General features: G+C 38.1%; 1 protein-coding gene across 6 annotated transcripts in view; it reads right to left on the reverse strand.

The window, feature by feature from the left end:
- Positions 1 to 16,705, reverse strand: part of SPAST (spastin) — a 62,486-nt gene that overhangs the window by 14,107 nt on the left and 31,674 nt on the right. For all 6 annotated transcript variants that reach the window (XR_010934090.1, XM_067703327.1, XM_067703326.1 and 3 more), the window contains 5 exons: positions 16,140 to 16,273; positions 15,766 to 15,859; positions 3,087 to 3,161; positions 1,632 to 1,703; positions 121 to 196 (listed from right to left, as the gene is read on the reverse strand). Coding sequence is in view for 5 of the 6 variants with exons in the window: in XM_067703327.1 (XP_067559428.1) it covers positions 121 to 196; positions 1,632 to 1,703; positions 3,087 to 3,161; positions 15,766 to 15,859; positions 16,140 to 16,273 (451 nt within the window). In the remaining variant the exon portion in view is untranslated. The remainder of the gene's footprint in view (positions 1 to 120; positions 197 to 1,631; positions 1,704 to 3,086; positions 3,162 to 15,765; positions 15,860 to 16,139; positions 16,274 to 16,705) is intronic.

Here is a 16,705-nt window from a genome sequence, read left to right on the forward strand (position 1 = left end):
ATAAAAAATAAATTAAAAAAAACTTTTTACTTCTGAATAATCTTTCCCATCATATCCCTCACATTTGGAAAAGGGAATTTTACAAATGCTCAACTAAGTTGTTGGAAAACATGTTCTTACCTATAAAAATTATAGAAGGTTGAAGTTCTCGAGCCACAGCAAAAAGAGCTCTCACCAATTTCTCTCCTTCTCCCACCTAAAACAAGGCATTATATACACTGTTATACCCATAAAATGCAAGATTATTCCAGCTTTTTAAATTTCACTATTAAAAGTCTAGAACCTAGGAATTTAATTTCCTTTCTTTGCAACAACCAAAGATTTGGTTTAAGGAATGGGGGTATGGGAGTGTTCCTGAATTGTCCCTTATAATTTTAGAAAATAGACTACTTATTTATTATTTAAGACGGTCTGGTGAGTACTTTAAAAAATGACAAATATCTCTGTCTTGTTTCACTCTGCATTCCTAAGACTTGAGAATGGAATAGCTATTGGGATATAACTACTGAGAAAGAGGGAATACTAGAGAAGAGAGAGATGCGGCACGTATTCTTAAGCCCTAGGTTGCAGGGTATATTTATAGAAGCAGGTAAGTTGGAAAATGCTCTAAATAAAACTTGCTCTATTGAGAACACCGTGAAAACCCATTCTCACAATATCACTGTCAATAAATATCAAAGTATTTCTAGGAGGTCTATGAACACTCCTTAAGACATTCCCAGGGGCTGAAATACTATACTAAAGCCATTCTATGCACCAAAGCATCTAACGAAAGAGTCATGAGGTTTGTGGTAATCTACTGCAAAAATTATTTTGTTCTCTAGGTGGCATCTATTCTTTTTATTGAAAATTAAATAAAAGAAAAAAGGAAAGGCCCCAGAATTAGAATCTTCAAAACAAATATTCTCAGAGCCGGAAGGAACTGCAAGAGATCACCTCTTATGACATCAACACTTTATAAGTGAAGTAAATATAGTAAGACTTATTCATAACTGCTAACAAATCTTGTACATGAATTTGAAAGAAGATCTATGTATTTAATAAATAGAACCTGGTTTATATTTTTAAAAAATAAATGAAGTAAAGCCTAAAGTGATACTTTCTTAAGGCCAGCTTGGCATGTAAAAGTTAGGCTGGAATCCCTACCTCCTAGCTTCCAAGACAATGCTTTCTGTTATAGTATGTGCATAATATGGGTAAACCTACTTTAATAACAATTTTACGTATAAAATTTCACACAGGAAGTAAAATTTAACCAGGAAAAGTATCATTTTATAGTTATTTTTAATTACTTTACAAAATTAAGACCCCTGCCAATACCTGATTTGGACTTCTAGCCTCCAAAATACAATACAATAAATTTCTATTGTTCAAGCCAGCCAGTTTGTGGTACTTTAATACACAGCCCTAGCAAACAAATACAGTATTTAACAGAATAATTTCAATTTTAAAAGAACCTAGCAAATGCACATAACTTTCTACTTTGAAGAGTGATATTCAGCATATCTAAATAATAGATATAAAACTCAAATAAAAACATTTTGGTGTAATGTTCTTACCATTTATACTTAACACAGTAACGTTTAGACAGTAACTTAGAACATGACAATACTGGAAAAAAGAATACTCACGTATTTTGAAGTTAAACTTGCAGCACTTATATTAAAGAAGGTTGCACTAGATTCTGCAGCTACTGCTTTAGCCTTTAAAAATCACAAGGGTAAATATTAGTTCAACTGCTTTAAAAAGATAACCACATTTGATCAATTTAAGTTCTAGAAAAGATTTCCTAAAAATATAAGCCATGACACAATTCTCAACATATGGCAATCAATGTGTTTTCTTCTCAGCAATGAGGAAAAGCTCTAGGAAGAGCTATGCTTCTTTCCACTCTCTTTTTCTCTAAGAGAGAAGTGACAGGGAGAGGTTAAAGAAAAAAAAAAGAGGGTATTATTCTCTTCCTAGTTATAGAAGATAACTGCTTGGAGAAATACAAACAGCTAACGGAAAAAGTTACTCTTTCCCTATTTATGTTTTCCCTCTAGGAGAGCTATGCAGGAGAAAGATATCCAAATCCTACCAAAAACTTTTGGCAAAAGGACACAGAAAAAAAAAATCTGTTGTATGTCAATTATGCCTCAATTTAAAAAAAAAGAAAGAAATCTGTATCATGCTGATTATTTTATTTAAATAAACCTGTTACAATAGTAAAAAAAAAAAAAATCAAAGATTAGGAAGATACTCAATATAGTAAGGTAAGCTCTTCTACAGTAAAATTTTATTATTTAACTTGGGAAAATAATGAAAATTACACTATTAAATTTAGCCAGCCCCAAACTACTATGGAAGATAACGTATGTGGGTTTCCACCTACTTCGTCATTAAAAACTAGTTTAAAAATTGGGAGTTCCCTGGTGGTTCAGAGGTTAGGACTTGGCGTTTTCACTGCTGTGGCCCTGGGTTCAATCCCTGGTCAGGGAACTAAGATCCTGCAAGCCACGCAGTGTGGCCATAAATAAAAGTATATTATAGCAAAGGCAAGTCATAAATAATAGACTCAGGGACAATGAAAAGTTTCTTTTTTCATATTATCTCCCAAATATCTCAACAGAACATGCACATTTAAAAAGAATTCTTGGGGGGCTTCCCTGGTGGCGCAGTGGTTGAGATTCCACCTGCCGATGCAGGGGACATGGGTTCGTGCCCCGGTACGGGAAGATTCCACACGCCGCGGAGCGGCTAGGCCCGTGAGCCATGGCCGCTGAGCCTGCGCGTCCGAAGCCTGTGCTCCGCAACAGGAGAGGCCACAACAGTGCGAGGCCAGCGTACCGCAAAAAAAAAAAAAAAAAAAAAAAAGAATTCTTGGGACTTCCCTGGTGGTCCAGTGGTTAAGACTCTGCAGTCCCAATGCAAGGGGCCCGGATTCAATCCCTGGTCAGGGAACTAGATCCCACATGCATGCCACAACTAAGAGTTCGCATGCCACAACTAAGGAGCACACATGCTGCAACTAAGACCCAGCACAACCAAATAAATAAATATATATTTTTTTAAGTTTAAAAAATAAAAATAAAAAGAATTCTTACCAGCATTGTTTTCCCATTTCCAGGTGGACCAAAGAGTAACAGTCCTCTGGCAGGAGCTCTAAGCCCTGTGAACAACTTAAAAATACACACTTTAGTTCACAACCATGATTCTGGAGACAATTTTTCCAGACATTTTAAGTATTATTTGTTATCTAAAAAGCACCATCTTTCAATAGCATCCTCCCAAAGAGAGCTGCCCAGAGCTCTAAAGAGAACACATAACCAATAAATTAGAATAATTATTAAAAACAGAAGAAAACAAAATGAATTAAAACCAAACCCTTATTGATCAAAATGAAAGCAGATTGGTTAAACAAGACATATTGAACATAGTATGCCTCTCTACTTCCTTTAGAAATCTCACCAAATAATAGTAAATGAATAAAAAAGATATAAATCTTCAAAACAAAACAAAAAATACAAAAGGAGACAACAGAGGACACAAATTTTTGTACATGGAGAGCTGATAAAGTGTGGTAAATTATTTAACGGAGTTGAAGGAGCTAAAACCTAAGTGCCAGCTTGTGAAGGGATACCTAGATACAAGGAGCAAGCTGATGTGAACAAAAAACCCTGGAACATCTCAGGAACTGGAGGCACCAGGTACCAGAGAAAGCAGCAGTAAGGTAGCTGGCCAAAAACAGGGGAACTGATTGAAAATCTGTATGAAGAACAATGGAACCCATGCTCTTGCCCCCACCAAGAGCACGCCGGCAAGTACTTCTCTTCCACAACCAAAGGAGAGAAATTTAACCAGAGTCTCCAAACTCTGGGACACCAGGCATGGCAGGAATGAAGGGTGAAGCACCCGACTGATAACACTTTACTTAATAGTGAAAGTGTATGTACTTTTAAGTTGAACCATATGAAGCGGCTGATATTCAACTTAAAGACGGAATATTTTTTTGAGTGGTTTTAGGTTTACAGAAAATTTAATGGAAAGTATAGAGAGTTTCCACATAACTCCTCACTTCCCCCATTTCCCCTATTATTAACATCTTGCATTAGTATAGTACATTTAATACAGCTGATGAATAGTGATATGTTAATACAGCTGATGAACAGTGATATAATACTATTAACCTAAGTCCATATTTTACATTTGGGTTCACTATTTGTGTCACATATCCACCATTACAGTTTCAACCTAAATCTTGACATCTAATCAAATTATCAACAAGGGAAGACAGCAGATTAAATATATTTTCAGATATGTGAAATCTCAAAATATTGTCTCACATGACCCTTTCTCAGGAACTTACAGGAGGATGTATGCCATCAAAATGAGAAAATAAACCATGAAAGAGAAAATAAGGAATCCAAAAAACCCAGAGATCCATTAAAATAGAAAGACAAAGAAAAGTTCCATGATGATGGTGAAGCAAGATTATAGAACAGCTATGAAATAAGAACAACTGGTCGAATGGAACAGAAAAAGGTGGTTCCAGACAAAGGGGTTCCAAGAAAAAAAACAACTGAGCTAATGAATTTTCAAACTGGTTTGACAATTGGTAAGATGAAAACTAAGCAAAAAAGTAACACAATTATTTAGGGGGAAAAAAAAACCTATACAAGGGAAAAAAAACCACACTATCCTACTCAGCGTGGTACTTAACATTTACAAGAAATGAATATTGATTTAACCTCAGCAATGATATACTACACTGGGAGGATGGGGTAGGGAATGTGTGATATAATGGAGCTAAGGGTTCATCAAATTAAAGATTCTACATGAAAAAAAAAAGAATTGGCTTTATAAGATTATTACTTAAAGAGGTAAGTTCAAAAACTTTTAAAAAAGCAAATGTTCAAGCTAACATATTTAGAAATTCATGGAAATTTTACTAGTAGGTAGAACCTTTTAAAATTAGAGAACAGTCACATTCTTCTATAAAACTGAAAGAAAATGCTATTATTAAGCAGCAAGATAACAAAATAAACATAAGAGCTCTACAGATGAACCGGTTTGCAGGGCAGAAATTGAGACACAGATGTAGAGAACAAATGTATGGACACCAAGGGGGGAAAGCGGCGGGGGGTGGGGGTGGGGGTGGGATGAATTGGGCAATTGGGATTGACATCTACCCGCTGATGTGTATAAAATGGATGACTAATAAGAACCTGCTGTATAAAAAAATAAATAAAATTAAATTCAAAAATTAAGAAAAAAACACAAGAGCTCAGAAAAATGCTGACAAATAAGCTGCACAGGATATGAAAGAGGTCTATGAAATAGGACAGAAGAATATATACTTTCGTTGTAAAATTTTTGAGAAAAGTATGTAGACAGATCACTGTGATATACTTTGAAATGTACTGCTTTGGGGTCGGAAGGTACATTTTATTTTATATTCTTCTTACAGTTTCAACTTGTTTCAAAGATTAATATTTGTGATTTTAAAAAATTACTTTTAAAGTATTTAAAACATAGTCCTATTTGATGGCAGGGAGATGGACAAGAGTTTTTTCAATGTCCTTTCCAAGTCCATGACTTCATGAATGAACAAGGGTTAAAGTACTTGCTTTAGGTAATTCTGAGAAGAAATTAACTCAAGCATATATTTAAAAAATTTTTTATCTCCTTAAAGCCATTTTTAGTGTTCGGTGACTTAATTATGATTCCGTGTTTCTATGATGAAATAAAAATTCTAGCACACTAAACAATGAATAAGTTCGTCATGATGCCTGTCATACCCAACTTTCCAATCTAGCCTAACAATGTCCCCACCGTGGTCCATGCAAGCGTCCCACTGTGGAGAATTATGAATAAAGCTGATTTGTTGCACAATGGAGATGCTTTATGAAATAAGTCTGACCCATTCACGGCTTACCACGATCCATTTTATGGGTCTACTGTGAAAAGCTGAGCTAGAACAATCATATTCCCTTTCTGCATTAGACTCTGAACTAGAATTATAAAAATGGTCCAATTGGCAGGTGTGGAGACACACAAATGGTCCAAACCCTGAGGTCTGGCTCTACCTCAAATGCTGTCCTTCCTCAAGCCCCAATTTAGTACATTTACTAAGGTTTCTGCCCCTCCCAAGGCTAGGTTATTCAATTTTGAAATTCCAGTTTTTTCTAACATATGGCGCTACCATGGAAATATGCCAAAATGTAAAGTCATATGCTGTTTGACCTCACTTTCCACTTTAGATATGTTCCCTAAAGTTATGGGTAGAGTAGAAGCTGAATGCCTTCTAGCACAGTCCAAATATTTACTTACTACCTCTCTAATTTTAGATATATGTTTGTACCCTAAGAAGCATACCACTGAATAAATACTAAAATCCATACTTAAGAATTAGCTGGAGGCTCTTTGCTGGGACTAATGGCGGACTCCTGGAGGGCTCATGCCAAGGAGTACTTCCCAGAACTTCTGCTGCCAGTGTCCTTGTCTCCACGGTGAGCCACAGCCACCCCCCGCCACTGCAGGATACCCTCCAACACTAGCAGATACACCAGAAATACATCTACACGTGGAGCAACTCCTACAGAACACCAAGAGAACACTGGCAGAAGACCTCAGACATCCCAAAAGGTAAGAAACTCCCCACGTACCTGGGTAGGGCAAAAGAAAAAAGAATAAACAGAGACAAAAGAATAGGGACGGGACCTGCACCAGTGGGAGGGAGCCGTGAAGGAGGAAAACTTTCCACACACTAGGAAGCCTCTTCGCGGGCAGAGACTGCGGGTGGTGGAGGGGGGAAGCTTCGGAGCCGTGGTGGGGAGCGCAGCAACAGGGGTGCGGAGGGCAAAGCGGAGAGATTCCCGCACAGAGGATCGGTGCCGACCAGCACTCACCAGCCCGAGAGGCTTGTCTGCTCAGCCGCCGGGGCGGGCGGGGCTGGGAGCTGAGGCTTGGGCTTCCGCCGGAGCGCAGGGAGAGGACTGGGGTTGGCGGCGTGAACACAGCCTGAAGGGGTTAGTGCACCACGGCTAACCGGGAGGGAGTCGGGGGAAAAGTCAGGACCTGCCAAAGAGGCAAGACACTTTTGCTCCCCTCTTTGTTTCCTGGTGCGTGAGGAGAGGGGATTAAGAGCGCTGCTTAAAGGAGCTCCAGAGACGGGCGCAAGCCGCGGCTAACAGCGCGGACCCCAGAGACGGGCATGAGACGCTAAGGCTGCTGCTGCCGCCACCAAGAAGCCATTGTGCGAGCACAGGTCACTATCCACACCCCTCTTCCGGAGAGCCTGTGCATCCCGCCACTGCCAGGGTCCCGTGATCCAGAGACAACTTCCCCGGGAGAACGCACAGGGCGCCTCAAGCTGTTGCAACGTCCCACCGGCCTCTGCCGCCGCAGGCTCGCCCCGCATCCGCACTCCTCCCTCCCTCCCTCTGGCCTGAGGGAGCCAGAGTCCCTGAAGCAGCTGCTCCTTTAACCCCATCCTGTCTGAGCGAAGAACAGACACCCTCTGGTGACCTACACACAGAGGGAGGGCCAAATCCAAAGCTGAGCCCCAGGAGCAGTGAGAACAAAGAAGAGAAAGGGAAATCTCTCCCACCAGCCTCAGAAGCAGCCGATAGAAGCTCCACAATCAACTCGATATACCCTGCATCTGTGGAATACATGAATAGACAACGAATCATCCCAAATTGAGGAGGTGTACTTTGAGAGCAACATCATTTTTTCCCCTTTTCCTCTTTTTGTGAGTGTGTATGTGTATGCTTCTGTGTGAGATTCTGTCTGTATAGCTTTGCTTTCACCATTGGTCCTAGGGTTCTATCCGTCCGGTTTTTTTTGTTCGTTTTTTTTTTTCTTTAAAAATTTTTTTTGCTAAATAACTACTTTTTATTTTAATAACTATATTTTATTTTATCTTACTTTATTTTATTTTATCCCCTTCCTTCCTTCCTTTTTCTTTCTTTCCCTTCCTTCCTTCCTTCTTCTTTCTTTCTTCCTTTCTTTCCTCCTTTCTTTGTTTCTTTCTTTCTTTTCTTCTCCTTTTATTCTGAGCCGTGTGGCTGAAAGGATCTTGGTGCTGCAGCCAGGAGTCAGTGCTGTGCCTCTGAGGTGGGAGAGCCAACTTCAGGACACTGGTCCACAAGAGACCTCCCACCTCCACATAATATCTAACGGCGAAAATCTCCCAGAGATCTCCATCTCAACACCAGCACCCAGCTTCACTCAACGACCAGCAAGCTACAGTGCTGGACACTCTATGCCAAACAGCTAGCAAGACAGGAACACAACCCCACCCATTAACAGAGAGGCTGCCTAAAATCATAATAAGTCCACAGACACCCCAAAACACACCACCAGACATGGACCTGCCCACCAGAAAGACAAGATCCAGCCTCATCCACAGGAACACAGGCACTAGTCCCCTCCACCAGGAAGCCTACACAACCCACTGAACCAACCTTAGCCTCTGGGGACAGACACCAAAAACAACGGGAACTACAAACCTGCAGCCTGCGAAAAGGAGACCCTAAACACAGTAAGATAAGCAAAATGAGAAGACAGAAAAATACACAGCAGATGAAGGAGCAAGATAAAAACCCACCAGACCTAAAAAATGAAGAGGAAATAGGCAGTCTACCTGAAAAAGAATTGAGAATAATGATAGTAAAGATGATCCAAAATCTTGGAAGTAGAATAGACAAAATGCAAGAAACATTTAACAAGGACCTAGGAGAACTAAAGATGAAACAAGCAACGATGAACAACACAATAAATGAAATTTAAAATACTCTAGATGGGATCAATAGCAGAATAACTGAGGCAGTAGAACGGATAAGTGACCTGGAAGATAAAACAGTGGAAATAACTACTGCAGAGCAGAATAAAGAAAAAGAATGAAAAGAACTGAGGACAGTCTCAGAGACCTCTGGGACAACATTATACGCACCAACATTCGAATTACAGGGGTACCAGAAGAAGAAGAAAAAAGAAAGGGACGGAGAAAATATTTGAAGAGATTATAGTTGAAAACTTCCCTAATATGGGAAAGGAAATAGTTAATCAAGTCCAGGAAGCACAGAGAGTCCTATACAGGATAATTCCAAGGAGAAACACGCCAAGACACATATTAATCAAACTGTCAAAAACTAAATACAAAGAAAACATATTAAAAGCAGCAAGGGAAAAACAACAAATAACACACAAGGGAATCCCCATAAGGTTAAAAGCTGATCTTTCAGCAGAAACTCTGCAAGCCAGAAGGGACTACCAGGACATATTTAAAGTGATGAAGGAGAAAAACCTACAACCAAGATTACTCTACCCAGCAAGGATCTCATTCAGATTTGATGGAGAAATTAAAACCTTTACAGACAAGCAAAAGCTGAGACAGTTCAGCACCACCAAACCAGCTTTACAACAAATGCTAAAGGAACTTCTCTAGGCAAGAAACACAAGAGAAGGAAAAGACCTACAATAACGAACCCAAAACAATTAAGAAAATGGGACTAGGAACATACATATCGATAACTACCTTAAATGTAAATGGATTAAATGCTACCACCAAAAGAAACAGACTGGCTGAATGGATACAAAAACAAGAACCATATATATGCTGTCTACAAGAGACCCACTTCAGACCTAGAGACACATATAGACTGAAAGTGAGGGGACTGAAAAAGATATTCCATGAAAATGGAAACCAAAAGAAAGCTGGAGTAGCAATTCTCGTATCAGACAAAATAGACTTTAAAATAAAGATTAGAAGCGACAAAGAAGGACACTACATAATGATCAAGGGATCGAGCCAAGAAGAAGATGTAACAATTGTAAATACTTATGCACCCAACATAGGAGCACCTCAATACATAAGGCAAATACAACAGCCATAAAAGGGGAAATCGACAGTAACACATTCATAGCAGGGGACTTTAACACCCTACTTTCACCAATGGACAGATCATCCAAAATGAAAATAAATAAGGAAACACAAGCTTTAAATGATACATTAAACAAGATGGACTTAGTTGATATTTATAGGAAATTCGATCCAAAAACAACAGAATACACATTCTTCTCAAGTGCTCATGGAATATTCTCCAGGATAGATCATATCTTGGGTCACAAATCAAGCCTTGGTAAATTTAAGAAAATTGAAATTGTATCAAGTATCTTTCCGACCATAACGCTATGAGACTAGATATCAATTACAGGAAAATATCTGTAAAAAATACAAACACATGGAGGCTAAACAATACACTACTTAATAACGAAGTGATCACTGAAGAAATCAAAGAGGAAATAAAAAAGTACCTAGAAACAAATGACAATGGAGACACGACGACCCAAAACCTATCGGATGCAGCAAAAGCAGTTCTAAGAGGGACGTTTATAGGAATACAATCCTACCTTAAGAAACAGGAAACATCTCCAATAAACAACCTAACCTTGCACCTAAAGCAAGTAGAGAAAGAAGAACAAAAAAACCCCAAAGTTAGCAGAAGGAAAGAAATCATAAAGATCAGATCAGAAATAAATGAAAAAGAAATGAAGGAAATGATAGCAAAGATCAATAAAACTAAAAGCTGGTTCTTTGAGAAGATAAACAAAATTGATAAACCATTAGCCAGCCTCACCAAGAAAATAAGGGAGAATACTCAAATCAATAGAATTAGAAATGAAAAAGGAGAAGTAACAACTGACACTGCAGAAATACAAAAGTTCATGAGAGATTACTACAAGCAACTCTATGCCAATAAAATGGACAACGTGGAAGAAATGGACAAATCCTTAGAAATGCACAACCTGCCAAGACTGAATCAGGAAGAAATAGAAAATATGAGCAGACCAATCACAAGCACTGAAATTGAAACTGTGATTAAAAATCTTCCAAGAAACAAAAGCCCAGGACCAGATGGCTTCACAGGCGAATTCTATCAAACACTTAGAGAAGAACTAACACCTATCCTTCTCAAACTCTTGCAAAATATAGCAGAGGAACACTCCCAAACTCATTCTACGAGGCCACCTTCACCCTGATACCGAAAGCAGACAAAGATGTCACAAAGAGAGAAAACTACAGGCCAATATCACTGATGAACATAGATGCAAAAATCCTCAACAAAATACTAGCAAACAGAATCCAACAGCACATTAAAAGTATTATACACCATGATCAAGTGGGGTTTATTCCAGGAATGCAAGGATTGTTCAATATATGCAAACCAATCAATGTGATAAACCATATTAACAAATTGAAGGAGAAAAACCATATGATCATCTCAATAGATACAGAGAAAGCTTTTGACAAAATTCAACACCCATTTATGATAAAAACCCTGCAGAAAGTAGGCATAGTGGGAACTTTCCTCAACATAATAAAGGCCATATATGACAAACCCACAGCCAACATCATCCTCAATGGTGAAAAACTGAAAGCATTTCCACTAAGATCAGGAACAAGACAAGGTTGCCCACTTTCACCGCTCTTATTCAACATAGTTTTGGAAGTTTTAGCCACAGCAATCAGAGAAGAAAAGGAAATAAAAGGAATCCAAATCGGAAAAGAAGAAGTAAAGCTGTCACTGTTTGCAGATGACATGATACTATACATAGAGAATCCTAAAGATGCTACCAGAAAACTAGTAGAGCTAATCAATGAATTTGGTAAAGTTGCAGGATACAAAATTAATGCACAGAAATCTCTGGCATTCCTATACACTAATGATGAAAAATCTGAAAGTGAAATCAAGAAAACACTCTCATTTGCCACTGCAACAAAAAGAATAAAATATCTAGGAATAAACCTACCTAAGGAGACAAAAGACCTGTATTCAGAAAATTATAGGACACTGATGAAAGAAATTAAAGATGATACAAATACATGGAGAGATATACCATGCTCTTGGATTGGAAGAATCAACATTGTGAAAATGACTCTACGACCCAAAGCAATCTACAGATTCAATGTAATCCCTATCAAACTACCATTGGCATTTTTCAGAGAACTAGAACAAAAAATTTTACAATTTGTATGGAAACACAAAAGACCCCGAATAGCCAAAGCAATCTTGAGAATAAAAACTGGAGCTGGAGGAATCAGGCTCCCTGACTTCAGATTATACTACAAAGCTACAGTAATCAAGACAGTATGGTACTGGCACAAAACAGAAAGATAGGGCTTCCTTGGTGGCGCAGTGGTTGAGAGACCACCTGCCGATGCAGGGAACACGGGTTCGTGCCCTGGTCCAGAGGGATCCCGCATGCCGCGGAGCGTCTGGGCCCGTGAGCCATGGCTGCTGAGCCTGCGCGTCCGGAGCCTGTGCTCCGCAACGGGAGAGGCCACAACAGTGAGATGCCCGTGTACCGCAAAAAAAAAACAAAAAACAGAAAGATAGATCAATGGAACAGGATAGAAAGTCCAGAGATAAAGCCATGCACATATGGTCACCTTATCTTTGATAAAGAAGGCAGGAATGTATAGTGGAGAAAGGATAGCCTCTTCAATAAGTGGTGCTGGGGAAACTGGACAGTACATGTAAAAGTATGAGATTAGATCACTCCCTAACACCATACACAAAAATAAGCTCAAAATGGATTAAAGACCTAAATGTAAGGCCAGAATCTATCAAACTCTTAGAGGAAAACATAGGCAGAACACTCTATGACATAAATCACAGCAAGATGCTTTTTGACCCACCTCCTATAGAAATGGAAATAAAAACAAAAATAAACAAATGGGACCTAATGAAACTTCAAAGCTTTTGCACAGCAAAGGAAACCATAAAGAAGACCAAAAGACAACCCTCAGAATGGGAGAAAATATTTGCAAATGAAGCAACTGACAAAAGATTAATCTCCAAAATTTACAAGCAGCTCATGCAGATCAATAACAAGAAAACAAACAACCCAATCCAAACATGGGCAGAAGACCTAAACATTTATCCAAAGAAGATACACAGATTGCCAACAAACACATGAAAGAATGCTCAACATCATTAATCATTAGAGAAGTGCAATTCAAAACTACAATGAGGTATCATCTCATACCAGTCAGAATGGCCAGCATCAAAATATCTAGAAACAATAAATGCTGGAGAGGGTGTGGAGAAAAGGGAACACTCTTGCACTGCTGGTGAGAATGTGAATTGGTACAGCCACTATGGAGAACAGTATGAGGTTCCTTAAAAAACTACAAATAGAACTACCATATGACCCAGCAATCCCACTGCTGGGCATATACCCTGAGAAAACCATAATTCAAAAAGAGTCATGTACCAAAATGTTCATTGCAGCTCTGTTTACACTAGCCCAGAGATGGAAACAACCTAAGTGTCCATCATTGGATGAATGGATAAAAATGTGGCACATATATACAATGGAATATTACTCAGCCATAAAAAGAAACGAAATTGAGCTATTTGTAATGAGGTGGATGGACCTAGAGTCTGTCATACAGAGCGAAGTAAGTCAGAAAGAGAAAGACAAATACCGTATGCTAACACATATATATGGAATTTAAGAAAAAAAAATGTCATGAAGAACCTAGGAGTAAGACAGGAATAAAGACACAGACCTACTAGCGAATGGACTTGAGGATATGGGGAGGGGGAAGGGTAAGCTGTGACAAAGCGAGAGAGTGGCATGGACATATATACACTACCAAATGTAAAACAGATAGCTAGTGGGAAGCAGCCGCATAGCACAGGGAGATCAGTTCGGTGCTCTGTTACCACGTAGAGGGATGGGATAGGGAGGGTGGGAGGGAGGGAGACGCAAGAGGGAAGAGATATGGGAACATATGTATATGCATAACTGATTCACTTTGTTATAAAGCAGAAACTAACATACCATTGTAAAGCAATTATACTCCAATAAAGATGTAAAAAAATTACTATTAAATTACACATACAGTAAAAAAACAAATACAAAAAACAAGAATTAGCTGGCAGTTATAGCCTTGAGGTGGCAGTCTAATGTTAGGAATCTTATTTATTTCATTTCCTAGAACCACCACTTAATTATAATCTTGAGCAAGAAATTTGGATTTCAGGATTAGTTTCTTTATCCACAAATGGACTAGATGACTGATAAGATCCTTAACAGGTCTACAATTATATGAGTTCTTTCAACAAGCATTTTTTTGTCAATACTCACTCTGCTACATTTACTACTCTTATATAACTCCAGGCAAAAAGTAAGCCCAAATACAAGCTATAATATGTTTCCTCAAAGTGTGGCCTGAGGTTGTACAAGAGATAAATTTGGTTCATATAAGGACAAATGCCTTCTATTTTAATAATTCTCTATTTTATTGTGTATTAAGAAAATTTCAATTAGTATATTAAACCAGTGATTTCATGCACACTGCTTCTTAGAGTGGGCAAGAAGGAAAAATAAAGAAAGTGGACTCAAAAAATAGTAAGTTTCAGTATAGTTGGTACTCACAAGTTATAAACACCATGAAAGTAGTATGAGAGTGACATAGACTCTAGAAAAATAGAGCCACACAACAAATTCATTTAAAAGCGTATTCATCACAACGTGCCATATAACATCTATTTTCACGAGATTTTGTAAATGAGTCCATTAAGACTTGAAAGTCCTAGGAGAAGAGAAATAACTAATCCAGGCTGGATCCTCATATTTATTTTTTGCAATATTTTCAGAACAGCATCAAACATGCAATCTGTGAATTGTGAGAATCCAAAATAATGCTAATTGGGAGATTAGGTTTGACATAAATACACTACCATGTGTAAAACAGATAGCTAGTGGGAACCTGCGGTATAGCACAGGGAGCTCAGCTTGGTGCTCTGTTACAACCTAGACGGGTGGGATGGGAGGGGATGGGAAGGGATGGGAGGGAGGCCCAAGAGGGAGAGGATATATGTACACATATGGCTGATTTACTTCATTGTACAACAGAAACTAACACAACATTGTAAAGCAATTATACTCCAATAAAAAAGAATGAAGCACTGAAAAAAGAAAAACAATGCTATGTGTGGAAAATTAAATATTTATTATCGATTGCAAGATTACCTAACTTCCTTAGTGAGTTTAAAAATAAGGGATGAAAGGTGAGGTCCCTACCCATCATTCACCAGCTCTCCACTTACTTTGATGACTTAATATCTTGAAAATAATTATTTATTTATTTATTTATTTATTATTTATTTATTTATTTATGGCTGCATTGGGTCTTCATTGCTGCGCGTGGGCTTTCTCTAGTTTCGGTGAGCAGGGGCTGCTCTTTGTTGTGGTGTGCAGGCTTCTCATTGCAGTAGTTTTTCTTGTTGCGAAGCATGGGCTCTAGGTGTGCAGGCTTCAGTAGTTGTGGCACACGGGCTCCCTAGTTGTGGCTCGCGGGCACTAGAGTGCAGGCTCAGTAGCTGTGACACACAGGCTTAGTGGCTCCGCGGCACGTGGGAATCTTCCCAGATCAGGGCTCGAACCCATGTTGCCTGCATTGGCAGGAGGATTCTTTCTTAACTTTAAATCTCTCTTACCTTGATATAAAAATTATTTCCTGCTACCTACTTTTCCTATAAATTTAATTAAAAATGGATTGGGAATTAGGAACCATTATATTTATTCTCCTTTCCAGTATAAGTAACTAGTCAACATCAACTGCTAATGTTTTTTTCCTTTAAAAGACATCTAACCTACTGTTATATGAACTAATCATTCTAGTACAGCTCAAACACTTCTTTACTGTACTATGGATTCAGTAATGGATGATGCTATAGGAAAATGATAATATAAAATCCTTACCTCAGGCCTCAGAGAAGGAAGAATAACAATTTCTTGCAATGCTTGTTTTGCCAACTCTTGACCAGCTATATCATCAAATTTAACAGCTGTTCCACTAAGAAACAGAATTTCAGTTAGCTCCGTAACGGAAATATACTTCAGTTATTATAATATTAAGTCTAAGCTCTATGTAACATAGCCATTTTTATGTTAACTGTGAAACTATAGTTATATCAGTAAAGCAATGGTTTTCTACATTTACACTAATTGAAAACCATCATAAAAATTACATATGTAAATTAGACAAGGTATATATTATCCATTTCACTCATGATATATTTCATAAATAAAAAAATTTAAAAACCCCATAAAACACTTTAGATGACAAAACTTACTTGTCCACAATTTCGTTCATTATAAGGTTAGCAAGGTTGCTGTCCACATTCCTAAAGTTCTTCAAGTCTTTCTTTTTACGAGCAGCAGTTGTAGGGGTAGAAGGTTTATTTGTTCTATTTGTTTTTGGTGTACTCTTGAAGGACACAAAATTTTAATGTGAAAACACAACATAACGTTTGCACTTTTCACATGTGAGTCATCCTTAATGTTCACAGAATTAAAGGCTTAAAAGTAGCAAAAAATGGATATAAAAATCCAAAAATTGTATATTTACTCCAAGATAAAATAGCATTCACTATAGAACTACATTTGGCATGAAGTGGGTTTATAGAAGATTTTATCCACAGAGATTCAGTTACTATAAAATAAAAAGGCTGTATCACAATGCAGTCATACAATTTTGATCCTTGTTAGAATTGTAACAAAACTCTATGTATGTTTAATGTTATAAAACATTTATGTAGATTTAAATAATTAAAAGAATAACAAATTTTAAATGAACTATAGGGAATTCCCTGGTGGTCCAGTGGTTAGGACTCGGCGCTTTCACTGCCAAGGACTCGGA

The sequence above is a fragment of the Pseudorca crassidens genome, chromosome 14 (genome assembly GCF_039906515.1).
Source record: "Pseudorca crassidens isolate mPseCra1 chromosome 14, mPseCra1.hap1, whole genome shotgun sequence".
NCBI lineage: Eukaryota > Metazoa > Chordata > Mammalia > Artiodactyla > Delphinidae > Pseudorca > Pseudorca crassidens.